Source organism: Peromyscus leucopus, chromosome 13 (assembly GCF_004664715.2).
Source record: "Peromyscus leucopus breed LL Stock chromosome 13, UCI_PerLeu_2.1, whole genome shotgun sequence".
Classification (NCBI taxonomy): Eukaryota; Metazoa; Chordata; class Mammalia; order Rodentia; family Cricetidae; genus Peromyscus; species Peromyscus leucopus.
Window position 1 is genome coordinate 37,229,689 of NC_051074.1, and position 17,121 is coordinate 37,246,809.

Sequence of the window (17,121 nt, forward strand, 5' to 3'; positions counted from 1 at the left end):
CGGAAAGCCCGCCTCCGTTGCCGGAAGCCACGCCCTGCGTGCTGGGTGGGCTGATGTGTCCGCCGGGAGCTGAGGATGCAGCACTGAACCCCCGAGCTGGGCCCCCGGCTCCAGCCTGGCTCTGGGCGGCTCCTTTGGCGGAGGGGGAAATCTGACTCCATGTTTGCAGACAGGGCGGGGAACCTAAGTTTGGAGAAATGGGATTTTTTTTTTTTTTTTTAGTAGTAGGAAAAAAAAACTCATCCAAAACAAATACTGGTTTTCCAGTTAAACAGCCCTGTCCTCCTTGCGAAGTTCTTCAGTACCAGCCAGGAAGGGCTGAGGCCGGCCGGGATGCCCCCTTCTCGAATCCTCTTTGATGTCGTAATTCTCAATCTCCAGACTTAATTTTATTTTTCTTTAAGGTTTAGCACACTCTCTACGCTTTGCGTCTTTCCTGGAGCTCACTTAGTAGACCAGGCTGGCCTCGAACTCACAGAGATCCGCCAGGCTCTGCCTCCCGAGTGCTGGGATTAAAGGCGTGCGCCACCACTGCCCGGCTAGCACACTCTCACATTAGCCCCTAGTCTGAGCAGAAGCAGAGGCAGGTGGAGCTCAATGAGTTCGAGGCCATCCTGGTGTACACAGCGAGCTCCAGGTCATCTAGAGCTACACAGAGAGACCCCGTCTCAAAAACAAAAATTAGCCACTGGTTATGAACCACCTGAACCCGGTTCTCTTTTTTTTAAAAAATGTGTCTAACAGCTCAGCACACCCCAAACAAAAAGTAGTTTTCCTAGGTTTGAAAATAAGAAAATATGTTCACCGAGGTTAGGTTATTTACATTCAATGAGTAACAAAAGCAAGACTGTTAAGTTTTCTAGCGTCCAAGTTGCCGTTGTAGCTTTTACCCTGGTTCCTGGACTGGCAGCTGACATCAGCTGCTGGACTACATTAGAAAACACATTCTTTAGACTGAGTGACTAAGGCTTGGAAGAGGAATGTCTTTTATGAAGCACCCCTTTCCACTACAAGGAAGTTAAAATGGACTGAACAGAGGCTCAGTGGTTAAGTGGTTGTTCTTCCAGAGGACCCAGATTCAGTTCCCAGCAACCCACAACCATCTGTAACTCCAGTTCCAGGGGGTCCAACACCACCTTCTGACCTCCATGGGCACTGCGTATACATGGTGTGATTAGGATCAACCATCTTTATCTCAAGTTGTCAAATTTGGAGCTAGAGGTATAGCTCAGTGGTAGAGGGCTTCTCCGGCATTCAGAAACTTCCTAGATACAATCTCATGGATCCAGCACATTTTGTGCAACTAATAATCCCATAACATGAGAATTATCAGTCTCCGTTTATTGATCACCTGAAACTGGCTTTGGGGGAGGAGGAATTCTCCCTTTAACTGTCAAGTCAACTTTCCTAGGCAAAAAAAAAAAAAAAAAATGTCCTGACATGGTGCCTTGGAATCTCTTGTTTTTAGCCTGGCCTCCCCAGAGCACAGTTATTGTCTAAGAATTCTCCCTTCGTGTGGGTAGCCAGTTTACAATACACTGCAGTGCTTCCAGGAAAGTAAAAGAGAGAAGACAGAACTGTAATAGAGAAGACTGAGCTAAGAGAAGCAGGAACGGGAAAGTAAACAGTCCTGCTTCCATGCTCCTAGTGAGGCCCATTCCCCCTTCCGTCCTTGGCTTGCAGGCAAGGCCTTGGCTGCCTTCCAAAGAATTTCCCTCTCTCTCTCCCTCCCTCCCCTACCTCCCTCTCCCTCTCTCTCTCTTGCCTAAGTTACTTTGGATGTACTTCTGCAAATTGTTACTTTAGAAAAAGAATTTTTTTCTAATCAAAGGGAAAAAGAAAATCCTGTGTCACGAAAGCTACTAAAACGAAGCAGGCAGACTTTGAGAGGCTGGCAGATCCATAAGAAAACAAAGAATTGAAAGGCCCTGAAAGTGACCCAGCCAATGAAAGCAAATCATGTTCCTGATGAGAAAAATAGGGGTTATAATGACGTCAATTCAATACAATCTGAATCCCAGCCCCAACAGGAAGATTTCAGAAATTGACGAGTTGATTCTAAAATCCATCCAGGAGACTAAACATATGTGCAGAGCCAAGAAACTTGGAAGGAAAAAAAATGAAAACAAAGAGAGGCACTAACAGAGGCCTTGCCCTAGCAGACAGTGAAGTGTCCTCTAGAGTCACAGCGACCACAGCCATGTGATAATGACGATAAACATTAATAGATCAGTGGGACACAGCAGAAGAATGAGAAATTCAACGGTCTCGGGAGAACTACCTGTCCATCTGGAAAAAAGCTTAGTTACTTTCATCCTGCATATGAGATTCCAGAAATATAAAACAGCTAAACACTTTCTGAAATCAGCAAATAAACAGATCTGAGTGTGATGACACATCCTGGTAATCCCAGCACTTAGGAGACTGAGGCAGAAGGATGGGAGTTCCAAGGCAGCCTGGACTACACCAGTGAGGTCCAGACTTAAAGAAAGGAGAGAAGAGGGCTGAAGGAAAGAGAGGAGAAAAGAGACAGACAGACAGAAACTGATTTTCAAGTGTGACACTTCAATTTACTTCTCAAAGAATGATCTTAGCTGACCCTGGTAGTACCAGCCTTTAGTCCCAGCTACTAGAGAGGATGAAGGGAGAAGGAAGGTGACAGTTTGAGGCCAGCCTAGGCAATTTAGCAAGAGGACCCAGTTCCAAAATAAAATGTAGGGGACCTGGAAAGATGGCTCAGTGGTTAGGGACAGTTGTTGCTCTTCCTAAGGATCCATGGTGGCATGGCTCACAACTGCCTATAACGCCAGTTCCAGGGACTCTAATCCCCGTGTCTGGCCCCTGCAGGCACCAAGCACACACGTGGTGCACAGGCACACACGCAGGCAGAATACCATGCACATAAAATAAAAACAAAGCGTTCAAATAGAAAGCATGTTTGGAAAGATGGCTCAGCAGAGAAAGGCCTTTTTCCATAAAGCCCGGCAACCCGAACCCCCAGGCCCCACACAGTGGAAAGAAAAAGCAAGTAGACCTCTGACTGCCACACAGCCAGCAAAGCACACACAGAGATTATATATACACAAATAAATAAAAGTGACTTGGAGGAAGGGGAGGTTCGAAACAGTTTCTCTGTGGAACAGCCCTGGCTGTCCTGGAATTCTGCTGTAGACCAGGCTGGCCTCGAACTCACAAGAGTTCCTTCTGCCTCTGCCTCCCCAGTGCTGGGACTAAGGGCGTGTGCCACCATGATGGGCCTTAAATGTTAACTTTAAAAAAATTAAGTAAAATAAAAATTAAAAGACGGGTGTATGGGGGGGGAAGGATGGAGATGGTAAAGCACATGCCTAGCGTGAACGAGGCACTAAATTAAACTCTTACCACTTTAAAAAGAAAAATAAATAAAAAATAAATAAATAATAAAAAAAAACCCAGAGCTTTATTAAAAAGATACAAACCCAGGCTCAGAAAAACAAATCCCATATGTTCTCATATGCAGATCTTAGCCTCTAACAGTTAAATATGTGTATCCAAGAAAAATTAAATGGGGATAAAGACCAAGAAACTGGAAAGCGGCCTGTGTGGTTGGGGGAGTGGGGGCGGGGTGGGGTGGTAGAAAGAGGCCTGTGTGACTGGGGGAGAGAAAGAGGCCCTGAGGGAGGAGAGGGGGGAAAGCAGGAGAGAAGTGGAAATTGTTACGAAAGGCCACCGGAGGAAAGCTGGGCCAGGGCGCTGAGACAAAGCCCTGGTATTACTTTGTAAGCTAATTTACGTTTCTTTTAAAAAGAAGACCGTTTTTTAAAGATACAAAAAATACCACGGGATAGTAGTAGTGTTCCGTGATTTATTACCGTGAATGAAATTGCCTCCACAAAGAATGCTATGACATCATGCTCTCAACTTGTAAGCACTTCTGAGTTGCAGTCCCCAGGAGTAACACGCTGCCTAAAACCAGAAACATGTCGCTGGCCCAGCCAAGCGCGTGACCAAGACTGCTCAGCATAGCAATGGATCTGGTCCCTCGAAAGTCACATCCGTCCCTCATGTTCCTCCTCCAGGTCACAGGAGGAGAGAGCTGCTGCTGTTGGTAGCTTCTTGCCTCCCCGGGAGTGAGCGCCCTGGGATGGCCTCTGCAGACACTTCTAACAAACAGGAATAAGTGACAGTCACAAGCCTAGCCTGCAGGCAAAAGGTATCTTCAGACCAGAAAGACCAGCCAGGTCTAGGAGAACTCAGACCTGAGAGCCTGGTCCAAAGCCTGCTTGTTTCTGATACCTTGACGCATGGCAAAGCCAGGAGGCTGCCGCAGAGGAACGAAGTCATGGTTCACCTTTAGAATGTGTGCTGTTGCCCTGACCTCCCTGCTTCCGATCCTATAGAAGATCAGAGGCCAAGACTTAAGAATTCTTGCAAAAATGAAGTTTTCACACAGGGGTTGGTGGTGGAGAGAGGAAAATTAGGTGATCTGCTTGTTTTTATCCACCTGGTCTGCGCTTGGGATGGGGAGGAGACCAAGGAAAGAAAGCGAAGAAGTAAGAACACGGCTCCCATAAATAGTTTTGGTAAACAGGTTTATGCTCGAGAGCAGCATTTGTGTGTAGTACACTCAGCCGCAGGACTGCGTGGTGAGAAGAAGCCCTTGCTCCATGAGTCACCTCACTGTGTCTCTTGGTGCTGCTACCAGACCTGGCCACAAGAGGGTTAGGAAGGATGCCTGGGTTTAGTCAAAATCAAATACACAGGAGCACTGGAGGAGGTCCGGGCTGAGAACTTGCATCAGACCTTGAGCCTGGTTCCTGGAGAGACTGGGATGAACTTGAGCATTCCGAGGAAAGCCGGAGAAGCAGAGACCAGCTGTATGTGAATCAGAGAAGCTGAGGCCTGGGGAAAGCAATCGATGATACAGCAACTCGCCTAGCATGTGCGGGGCCCTGGGTTGGATCCTGAGAATAGCCAGAAGAAGAAGGAAGCAACAAGATAGGAATTTTCCTATGGTGGTGGCCCAGGAATAGCACTGGTCACCCAGCCTGACAAGCCTTTGCAGTTCTGCATAAACAGAGGGACCCATGGAGAGAAATGGGCCACCGTATAGGAAAGGGCAGCAGATGGAATTAACAGTGAGACCTGGGCCACAGGGACTGGAAACTCTGGAACAAAGTGAGAACACAGGGCTGGGGGAAGGAAGCCAGTAGGGGCTTCAGGTGGGGGATCTAGCACCCTACAGAACAGCCAAGAGGATTCCTTTGTTCTTTGAATATTTTCTCAGCCCTTGACTATGAGTCAGGTCCTAAGCTAATTTCAGGGTAGAGAACACAAAGGTGTGGCTCTTTCCCCAAGAACAGGCCTTGTGGTAGAGGAGAGTCAGCGATCACTTTACAACATTCACTGGCTTACCTTCCCATGCCACCGCTGTGTCAAATGACACTAACTTTAGTTACCATATTTAAAACAAGGTCAAAAGACCCAAACAAATCTCAGGTGTCAGCAGGGCTCAGATCCTTTGTGAAGGCTCCAGGGGAGAATCCCTGTCCTTGTACTTTCTAGAGTCAAGTGGCCTTCTGCTTCCATGGCCTGGTGCCCTTCCATCTTCACAGCCAGGAATGGTTGCCCCGGTCTTTCTCACAACACAGCACGCTGACCTTGATTCTCCCGCCCCCTCTTTAACGTTCCTTGTGATGGCGTTGGATCTGCCAGGGTCATCCGAGATATAATCTCTCTGTTGTCGGGTCAGCTGATAAGAAAATGGAATGACATCGGCAATCTTCATTTTTTTTTTCCTTGCCCTGTGACAGAATGTATTTACAGCAACTAAGGATCAGGATGCAGACATCTCTGTTTACCACAAACACGAGACACGGCTCTGGTCCAAGGCTGTACACTGAATATGTGCTGCAGCCACCCCCCCCCACCACCATCCACCCATTCCCAAACTAACAGAGATCTAAAAATAAAAGTTCATAATTATGTAGGACAGCATGAAGAGACCTTGGTGCATTAAAAACTACAAAAAAAAAATTCTTCAAGATGGATGGCAGATACAAAAAAAAAAACATGGTCAGAGAAAAAAATACACATCTCAAATATGCCTATCAGTAGATGACCCTGAGGAATGAGAAGAGACTGAGGGAGTAGCATTCCAGTAAAGTGCTTGCCCAACACATGCAAGGCCCTGAGTTCAAGCCTCAACACGCCATACACAAAAGGATAAGAAATAAAAGAGTAAAAAAAATCCTTACACTGAGGAATGGAGGTTCTAGAAAAAGAGCTTCTTGCGGACACCAAGGGGAGGATGAGTTTTTAAGATGCCACAGCAGGCACACCAAATGCCAGACACCCACACTCCCCTTCTCCTGAAGAGCTGGTGGCCTATAAATGGGAGCTATGGCTATGAAATCCCAGGTGGAAAGAATGATAGTGCTCTTGGTGGCTGGTGATAGCTTGGAGGAGAAGAGAGAACATTTTCTTCTGGAAGTCCAAGGAAACCTACTCTATGCAGCCCACACTTGCAAGACAATTAATTACATTAGGCTGTGGCAAGTGCCCTAGATTGCCTCAGAGCCATTCTCCAAGGCAGATACAGAGAAGACAAAGACGCAGAAAACTTCAGATCAAAGAAGCTGACAATCATAAGTACCATGCAAAGAGAGTAAAACCTTTCATTTTTTTTTTGTTTTGTTTTTTTGTTTTTGAAATGGGGTCTCATTATGTGGCCCTGGCTGGCCTGGAACTCATTATATAGTCTCGAACTCACAGAGATTAGCCTGCCTCTACTTCCTGAAAGTCAGTGTTTTAAAAAGTAGATTAAAAACCCCAACATACCAAAGAACCCTTGTAAAATTGCTTATTGGACAGAAATACGACTTTAGCCAGCAGTGGTGGTCTACAGAGCTAGTTCCAGGACAGTCAGGGCTACACAAAGAAACCCTATCTCAAAAAACAACAAAACAAAACAAAAGAATAGGACTTTAGAGTGTCCTATAATCATGAAGGACGTCACTCACTGAGAAGCACACATGTGATTAGCAAATAATAGGCATTCACTAGAACAACTTCAAGGGCTCACTGAGAATATGTGTGACCCAGAAGGTGGAATGTTAATCCCACCGACCCAAATCATCATTGTGGCCAAATTAAAGCAAGTTTTTTTTTAATTCATGTACATTGTTAGACCCCAAAATCTAGGGTCTCAAGTGGGTGCCCCAAGAACGCAGACTCCAGTCCAGTTGATGCAACAGCACAAGGTTTTTATTGAAGCGACTGTACAGACGGGCTACTCTTGTCCTGAGAGCAAGAGTTGCGCCTTACTGCAGCCACATGGGGGCTTTTAAAGGAAAAACCCACAAAAGTCATAAGATTACAGTTCCCATACAATTTCGTTTCACAAGATCATGGTCTGATCACAGAGTGGGTACAGTAACGTCTGCATGTACATTCTTCCAGAAACCTCAAGGGGGGGCGGGTATCAGGGCGGGAGTGGAGTTTACACAAAGGTCACAGTGGTCCTTCCTGGAACACTTGCAACTATCCCAGTCACAGTTGAGTACATCTCTTAACAGAAATCTCTTTACATTGTTACATTGTTACAGGGGTGGTTGAATAATGATTGAGTCAGCTTGCCCTTGGAACTAGATTTTTAGTTTCTCATTTCCTGGGGCTTGGAGGTGTAAGCCTGAAGGGTTAGGGTCTTTCATACATGAGCTGTCTCCCCCTAAGGCAGGGTTCAAGAGATCAGCATTGGACATGGGTAAAATAAGAGGTTTTTTTTTGGGGGGGGGCTCAGGATTAGGGAGTTTACAAATGGGGGATTGGGCAGGCAAATAGACAAGAGTTACAGAAGCAGAACATAAGCATAACAAATTGATCATAACAACTGAAACAAAGATGTGACTGCAAAGTGATCATAACAACTATTTGAAACAAAGGTTTGTGTTGCTGGAGGGCTTCTCTCCAGGTTCCACCAAGCCCTGCAGTCCCACAATCCATGTATAAAATAATCACTCAGACGCTTATATTACTTATAAACTGTATGGCCGTGGCAGGCTTCTTGCTAACTGTTCTTATATCTCAAATTAACCCATTTCTATAAATCTATACCTTGCCACGTGGCTGGTGGCTTACCGGCATCTTTACATGTTGCTTGTCCTGGCGGTGGCTGCAGTGTGTCTCCCTCCTTTTTCCTGTTTCCCCAATTCTCTTCTCTCCTTGTCCTGCCTATACTTCCTGTCTGGTCACTGGCCATCAGTGTTTTATTTATATAGAGCAATATCCACAGCAGGTTTGGTTGTCGTTTCTTGGAACAGGCAATACAGATCCATTTGTAGTTATGGTTAAAGGTGGGACACAGCCTAATCCTTGAGAAACAGAGGTTTAATCATAAACACGAATGAACCTAGTTTGTCTTTACTATAAGACAATTTTCAAGCCTAAGATGGAGGTAGGCTGGTTCATCAAGTGCTCACACATTTTCTTAGAACATGCACCACACAAAATATGGATGTTGTTTGTTTTAAAAATTAAAATAACAAGACCAGCAGGACCGATTAGTGGGGCAAGGCTCTTGCCACAAAGCCTGATGACCCAACTTCTATCACTGGGCCAACATGGTGGAAAGAATTGATTCTTTCCACATATGTGCTGTGGAATGAATATCCATAGACAAATTAAATAAATGCAATTTAAAAAATTGGAACTCCTATAAGACTAGGGTGGCCTGGAACTCACAGAGATCCTTTAGCCTCTACCTTCCAAGTGTTGGAATTAAAGGCATGAACTACCATTCCCAGCTCATAACTTTTTTTTTTTAATTTTGGGGATCAACTAAAACTTTTGATGTCACCTAAAATAGAAAATGGGGGAAATGTGAATCAAACAAATAAAAGAAGAAAGTATCCCAAATTTCAAACCAAAAATGTGGAAATTCAGTTTGAAAGGTATTGTGGAATATTACCTTAACTATGTAAAGGTGTGTTACATTTGTTTATGCTGCATTTGCTGAATTATGTAAAGATATGTTGCTTTGCCTGCCTAAGGCACCTGATTGGTCTAATAAAAAGCCAAACAGCCAATAGCCAGGCAGTAGAGGGATAGGCAGGGCTGGCAGGCAGAGAGAATAAGGAGGAGGAGGAATCTAGGGTCAGGAGAAGAGAGAATGAGGGAGAAAAAGAGAAAGATACGCAGGGCCAGCCAGGCAGCCTCCAGCCAGACACAAGAAGCAGGAAAAGTAGGACATACAGAAGGAAAGAAAGATAAAAGGCCCCAAGGCAAAATGTAGATGAAGAGAAACAGATTAAATTAAGTTATAAGAGCTAGTGGGACAAGCCTAAGATAAGGCCGAGCATTCATAACTAATAATAAGTCTCTGTGTCATGATTTGGGAGCTGGTTGGTGGCTCAAAAAAAAAAGTCTGCTACAGAAAGGGCCCAGCAAAGGCCAACCAGGATGTTTGTGCAATTAACATATAACTTTATTATGATGCAACATCAGGCTCTATAATAAAGATGACCTCCCCCAAAAAATCAAGCGAGAAAAGTAAAGTCCTAAATGAAATCACAAAGGTGTAAGAATAAGAATCGGTATCAAGTCTCTGAAAAAGAGAAAGTGCAAAAAGAAATGGAAAAAAAAAACCTTGCAATGTTTAGAGGAACCTTATATTATGAAAATAAAAGACTTCTTCAGGAGGCTTATCACCCACAGAAGCACTCTGAAACAAAGAAAGGGAGTCATCCGCAGAAGAAAATGAACCCACGAGACCCAATGAGAAGCAAAACGTGACATGAGCAAAACTGATAACTTTGTTCAAACTTCAGCATAAGACAAGACTGTACGAAATAGGCAGCAACCGTAGGGGAGGAAAAGGAATCAAGGAAACATAAAATGGACACGCCATTTCAGATTACAAGTTATTCAGGTTCAGGATGTTCTCATCAGTTGACACAAATACTTCTGTCTCTTCAATAAGTAGGAGAGGAACTTGGTACGGAGGGATATACAGACTTGTGAACTTCTGGAGTTGGAATCTTGCCTCTACCACTTTCCAGGGCTATACCCCTGGGTGTATTTAATCACTTTATGCCTCCCCCCCCCCCATGTATACAGTGGGCAGGACAAAAGTGCCTGCTGTGTGTAGTTGTTATGAGCCTTGAGCTCTACTGTGCCTAAGCATGTGGTGCTGCATAGAGCTGGTGTATGGATAATAAGATTAGCAAGAGTTTACTTCTTGGGGAAGGGGTTGTGATTACTTAAGGAAAAGGAAGGCAACAGAAAAGCTATAAAACAAAGCTAAAGAAGCCTCAAGAGAGCATGTGAGATGGCTTATGAGGTAAAGGTACCCGCTGCCAGGCCTGATAACCTGAGTTCAGTCCCTGGAACCCACATGGTGGAAAGAGAAAGCTCACTCCAAGTTGTCTTCTGACAATCACATGTGCACTGTGGCATGGACACACACAGACACACACACAAACAGACACAGACACACACACACACACTCAACAAAATGAAATTTCAAAAACTTTTAAAAGACATAGTGAGTTCCAGGCCAACCAGGGAATACAATGAGACTTGATCTCAAAAAAAAAAAAAAAAAAATTAAGAAAACTCATGAATATAAAATAGTGACATTCCATCCCAATACACATGGACATGACACCATTCGTAGGCAGAAACTTTTCTCCCTCCTTCCTTCCCTTCCTCCCTCTTCCTGCCTCACTAGGTATGTGTGTGTTCACTTGTAGAAATATGTGACGGGGTAGCCAAACCACCTCGCTTCCTCTGTGGAAGGAACTGGTAACAATGCTCGGCCGACTTTCATCTTCACCTTTCGTACTGAATGAGAATTTATCAATATATTATGAGAATTTGGGGGAGTTGGCATGAAATAGCAGGAAGCAGCGGGAAGAGACTGAGGCCCTCTGCTATCCGGGAGTCGGGAAAGAGACCCAGAAGAGACCGCAGAGCCATGTCTTGAAGGAGGTGGTACTTCAGGCCAGAAGCCGTGCAGGAGACATGGGGGGCTTGCGAAACAGATGTGACTGCAGAATGACAAGGATTTGTATCCATGAAATTTGGAGGACTGTGGTTGGATGCGCTCTTAGCTTTCCCTGCTGCTCAAACAAAATGCCTTGTATAGGGCTGCTTTTGAAATGGCAGAGGTTGGACTGGGGATGTTGCTGAGGGGTAGCAGACATCTAGCACGTGAAAAGTTCCAGCATCATAATTCCAGAGGCTGGAAAGTACAAGTTCCTGGCACCGATGGACTCTACCCAGTGAGGGCAGACACTCGGCTGCACACCATCTTCCTGTGGTTGAAGGGGGTCTGTAAACTTGTTCCCTCACACACGGTTATGGGGCCACTAATCACTTCCATGAGGGCTCAGCCTAACCTAATGTGGGGGGGAGGGGTCTCCACAACCTGATCACCTCTCATCTCTTTTGGTGGTTTATTCGATTTTGTTTTATTTATTTATTTTTTTGGTGGCCCTTACCTACAATGTCAGCATAGGAGACTGAGGCAGGAGAATCTTCAGTTTAAGCCAGCTTGGACTACACAGTGAGATCCTGTCCAGAAAAAAAAAGGGGGGGGGGCAAGGTGGCAGAGGAGATGGCTTAACAGATGAAGCATTTGCTGTACGAACATGAGGACCTGAATCTGGAAGCCCAGCATTCATGTAAAAGGCCGGTGTGGTGGCTAACATCTACAATCTCAGCATTAGGGGGCAGGGCAGGGATAGGTGGATCCTGTGTTCATGTGTGTATGACAGAGAAAGGGGGAAAATTCAGAATGAATGACTGGCTCTTTAAAATTAATACATTTGCCATTGTGGAAGATCATTTGTTTATTGCGCTCTTTGTTTTCCTTGCTTTGTCTTGGACATGTAAAAACTTTTACTTATAATAGCCATCTGACAGCTGGCCTAGTGGAGGGTCCTGTAGCCCTGAGTAGAGTGTCCCCAGCCCTCAGAGCTCTTCTACCTCCACGTGACAGGGGCTGTCTAGATGTACAGTGACCTGGAAGGTCCCAGCAGGAAGACTAAGGAGTTGAAGGGTCTTCAAAGTTCCCAGGGAAAATCCTTGGTGTTGGGGCAGGGAAGCCTGGCCAGGAATCAGGCAGGGAACAAAAGGATATAGGCAGCCTTGAGAAAACGCCCCCAGATCCTACTGGCTAAACCTGTGCAGCGCAGTCCCCGATCCCTGGCCTGAGTAGGGACCGTGGACCCCGAGCACAAAGCAGTTCTAATGCTCGTGGACGTAAAGGTACTGGAGGAGTCAACTGTGAACACAGTCCTGTCCACTCTGCACCTTCAGAGAAGCGGCAGCCCCCTAGGGCGAGCGAACTGAGCCTGGGGCTTGTGTGGGGAGCCTGTACTGGGGCCCCTGGGCTCCCAGGAACAGAAATTCCTCCTTCGGGTTCATTTAAGCGGGGAGGCGGGGGAGGGGTGTTGATATGACTCTGACTTCTGGGATTCTTTACCGTTTGCTGGAGCAGGCACTTACCCGCCCTCAACTGAGCCACCAGAAGGAAGCTTCTGACCAGCCAGTGACAAAAACACTCTGCAGTCCTCCAATCAGGATCCCAAAGTGCTCTCAAGTCCCATGCTGATAGAGTGAACATCCCAGGCCACCCTTACACACATACCATACTGCTGCGTTAGGGCTAATCAGCTGGGAGCCAGTGCCCTGGGATAATGAAGTGTGAAAAAAATCCAGAGAAGGAAACTCCTAATGCCCCATTTTGGAGGCAGAATGGATTGATAGGAAACAAATGAGAAAAGGAATGTCCTGCTTTTCCCAGTGTACACACGAAGTGTGTGGGCCAGTTCACCAAAAAGTACATGTTTTCCCAACCATGGGTTATCATTTCATCTTCTTTCTGACATCATCTATTAAGTGTTGTGTAAAGATACAGAGGAAGCATCAAGGGACCCAGGGGTCTCGGGAGCCCGAGTCCCAGGTCAGTGAGGCCTCATAGAGTTTATCTCAAGAGGCAAGGATGGAAGCCAGGCATGGTGACCTGCAATCCCTAGCACCTAGGAAACTGAGGCAATACGATTGCTTTAAGTTCAAGACCAGCCTGGGCTATAGGATGAAATCTTGTCTCAAAAAAGGTAGGAGTAGTTAGGGAATGGAAGAAAGACCCAGAAGCAGATTCTTAGCAATCCCATGACCCTCAGCCAACTGCAATTCTTGGAACTTCATTCTGGACACCAGACTTCCATATGACACTGCTTCTCCTCTTGAGAGTTTCTTTGACGCTGTCAGTTCATATATTTGCTCTTTTTTCCCACCTAAGCTCCCAAGAGGCATCACGATCTGACCCTCTCTGGACAACTGTCTGGGTGGAGCTACAAAGGCCACACTCTCTGCCTAGGCTATGAATCCCTTGACCTTGAGTTATACACCAGTGAGCCAGAGCAGAGAACAGCCACATGTAACGGAGGCTATGACAGCCTTGGATGAAGCCACTGTGAGAATAACAGTTCCTTTTAGCTGTGGCAAGACCGGCAGACTGTGTGACATACCAAGTTCATCTTGAAAGGGGACAGTTCTGTCCCTAGAGTGGGTGTCCAAAGAGCTTTGGGACATTTGGCAGCTTCCCAACAAATTCACACCTAATTTTACCTCTTAGATGATAGATCTCAAAGCCACATGTAGCTGAGTAATCTGAAATCCCATCATGCCATTCTCTCTGACCCCAGACTTCCCCAAGCCCATACCAAAGAAAGCTGAAAATGCGTGCCAAGTCACACACTCTTCTTTATTTATTGTTATCCTCAAGAGCAGGATGGAATAGGGTATGGCGCCCTCAGACAGAAAAGTGTAGGGAAGAGGACACGGAAACTGTCTGTTTTCCACCTCCTGCTTTCCTCCTAGCTGATGACGGCGGCCATCGGCTGTGGGATGGATGAGGAAACAAGATGCTTTCAGATACACGCACAGTGTTGTGTAATAAGGTTGGGTACCATCTCATACTTGAAAGAGTAACCTCCATCTGAGGTGGTTCGGACACGAAGGGACCTCATGCTCCCTGGCAGAGCGGCACAGCAGGGCTTGGCCCCTGGCACCAGAAACAGGGGCTGAGCAGGGGTAGGGGGCACCCCAGGGACCGGCGGCAGGGGCAGGTCAGACGTGGGCACCCCACAGCTACCATGGCAATAGTGGAAGATAAAACTAGGAGGGTGCACAATCCAGCGGTCCCAGCCCAGCTCCTGGAAGGAGATGTTGAGCGCAGCTCGATGGCAGTGGGCATGCGCAGCGGGTTCCTCGGGAGGCCTCTGCAGCAGACGCAAAGCGGCAGGAGACCAAGGCCAGGGCATCGAGGGAGTCGAACGGCGGGCCCTCTCCCCCGCACTGGGTGGTCTAGCCCTAGTGTGGGCCACCAGGAAAGGCGTGGTCTCGGGCCGGGCTGAGCAGGAACAGAGTGGGCATCGAAGCAGCAAGACAAGGATGGGGTGGGTCAGCAGAGGGAGGGCAGAGGTCTCCAGGTGCAGTACAGCCCAGCGAGGAGGGCCCTGTCCCAAGGTCACAGGCACAGCCGTGGGCCCCCCAGATGACAGCACCAGCAGGTCTAGAAGGGGCGCAGAACCATTGGAGGCCACTGTGTTCTTCCTGTCTAGCCCCGTGTGGAACCACAGCTGGGCTGAAGTCACCTGGTGGCTGCGCATGTGTTGGGATGGCCGGAACACATAAGTGAAGAGGCCTTCTTCAGCCTCCTGGGCAAGCCCTCCGGCAGCTGGCTGGTCCTCGCAGGTGGCACCTGCAGGGGACAGAAGGGGAAAGAGAGGGCAACCTTGATCTGTAGGACTGGAACCACTTCCACATCCACGAGAAGAACGTGGAGGACATCCCTCAATGCTGACTATTGTCTCCAACACTGCTGAGTGCCTAGACCCAGACACTCTCTGGAGTCTTGGGGAAAGCGACAGAGGCTCTCCAATTTTCTATTCATCATCAAAACAAGACATTGGCAATCTCTCTTCTAAGCGGTTTTACCAATTAATACAAACAACCACGTGTAAGGGTCCATTTCACTCTCTCCCCTCCACCCTCAGGGACACCGGCAAGGCTCATGTTAGTGCTCATCAGATTCACATAGTGATTATCTTGGCTGTTGTGTATATGGATCAGCATTATGTTGCTTTTGATATATCTCGGCATGTCAGAAATTTAATATGATAATTTCCCTAAAATAACTGTATTTTTAAGAACAGGTTGCAGGGCGGAGAGATAGCTCATTTGATAAAATGCTTGTTGCATTAGGACCGAAGTTCAGTCCCCAGCACCCACACAGAAAGCTGGATGCATTCCTGTAATCCCTCTCAGTACTGAGGAGAGAGAGAGAGAGAGAGAGAGAGAGAGAGAGAGAGAGAGAGAGAGAGAGACTTGGGGAATGCCGGCCAGTCAGTCTCACCGGTGAGCTCCCGGCTCTGTGACAGACTGTCTCAAACACCTGGGCGGAAAGTGACCGAGGAAGACGTTCGGTGCCAACTCCTGGCCTCCACACACTTACGTGCATATGCATCACCAGACAAGAAGAACAGCATGCGAAAGTGGAGGAGGAGCGGGGAAGGAAAAGAGGAAGAATGGAATGGACAGGAGAATAGAACAGAGGTCAAGCCTTCCAAGGAAGTGCAGCTGGCATCCCGTCCCAAAATACATCCAGACTACAGTAAACATTGTATGGGCCAACTGTCGTCCAAAGACCGGCAGACGGGGCCGCACCAGTACACAGCCTCTCTCATCATAAATTCTCACAGTTGATCCAGTTTTCAGACAAGACACTGAGGCCAGAGATACGAAGCGGTTGACAGTCAGCTCTTAAGTGGCCAGGCTGGGATTCCACTTGATCTGAAATCCATACTTTCCCCAGGGACCAAAGGGAGGGAAGCGAGGGGAAGGACAGTGGGCCAGATGAGACAGGAGCCCAGCGGAGGAGGGCTTTACCCTTCCAGTCATTGGGATATGGGCAACATACAGGGATGAGAGAGAGACTCCTGGGAACACAGCTAAGCATTCTGCTGCACCCGGGACCTCTCAAGTCCCAGCTGCCTGGAGCTAATGAAACAGGGTGTGTGTGTGTGTGTGTGTGTGTGTGTGTGTGTGTGTGTGTGTGTGGTGGAGGGCAGGCAGCAGACAGGAGCCTGAGCTCTGTCTCCATAGAGCCTTAGCTTCCCTAATATTCCAGTTGCGTGAGGCCCCCCGGGATTGCTCCAGCCTGAGTGGAGGCTGTCACCTATTTGGTGATGACCAGGGAGGCTTAGGAACTGTCCCACGGCTGCCATTCACATCCAGACCTGCCCGGCTCCCAAGCCCACGAGACAGGCACCGACTACTTTTCAAAGTTGACCCTTCAGTCAGTCCCCAACTTCATTACCTGTGGCTGGGAAGAGGATGACCTGGGAGACATCCTCCTCCTCTGGTTCAGAGGTCCTGTGCATGAAGCCCCCCAGGGCGTGTCTCCGGGGCAGCCGCCTTATTTCGGGACTCCCACCTTCCCCGGCTGTGGCTGGGGGCCCCAAGGCATCTAGGATCAGGGCCTTCACCTTGGCCAGGACAAGCTCCCGCACCAGTTCCGGCCCCTGGCAGCCGTCCCCATCCTGTAGGGTCAACAGCAGAAGCAGCAGCAGGGACGGCTGGATCACCATAGTTCACTTGGCCCTGACAACAGGGAACCCACACCCTGTCCCGTGGCCCTTCTGTCCAGGACCTGCCCCCTGTCCCCTCCCCATCCCACTGCCTGCCTTCTTCTACCCTTCTGGACCCAGTCTCCCCCAGTCCTTCCCACGGCCTACAGTCCCAGTTGCCCCTGCCCATGGCATTGAGACCTCCTATCTCTGACGCAGATGTCTGTGGCCCTGAGCCTTATCTCCCACTCCCGCCAAGAAGGTGGGGGAAGGGGCTGTGGAGGGCGTTCACCCCAAGTGACCTGACCCATTCAGGCAAGCATACAACCCATCCCCCCCTCCCCCCCCCACACCAAGAGTCGACATCAGGTACCACAGGTGCCTGGGTGCTAAGGTTGGCCAGTCATGAGTTCCTAAAATGTGTCGTTTATCAGGAAGACGGAATGCACCAACCCCCTCCGACTTTCTGGGGCTCCTTTCAACCCCAGCAGCTGTTCGGGCCAAC

General features: G+C 47.9%; 1 protein-coding gene across 1 annotated transcript; it reads right to left on the reverse strand.

Moving 5' to 3' along the window:
* Nucleotides 1-13,729: 13,729 nt before the first annotated feature.
* Inha (inhibin subunit alpha) lies at nt 13,730-16,809 on the reverse strand. Its single transcript, XM_028893058.2, has 2 exons — nt 16,367-16,809; nt 13,730-14,749 (listed from the first exon to the last, which is right to left on the reverse strand). Exons 1-2 carry the CDS (start codon nt 16,635-16,637, stop codon nt 13,917-13,919), a joined length of 1,104 nt encoding a protein of 367 aa, XP_028748891.1. The 5' UTR covers nt 16,638-16,809; the 3' UTR covers nt 13,730-13,916.
* Between the last annotated feature and the right edge of the window lie 312 nt (nt 16,810-17,121).

Bases quoted from the DNA above. Each gene is read 5' to 3' on its own strand.
- Inha (XM_028893058.2), bottom strand. From the start codon at position 16,637: ATGGTGATCCAGCCGTCCCTGCTGCTGCTTCTGCTGTTGACCCTACAG. The intron at 14,750-16,366 runs GTAATGAAGTTG...TGTCCCCTGCAG, and splicing joins CATCCTCTTCCCAGCCACAG to GTGCCACCTGCGAGGACCAG.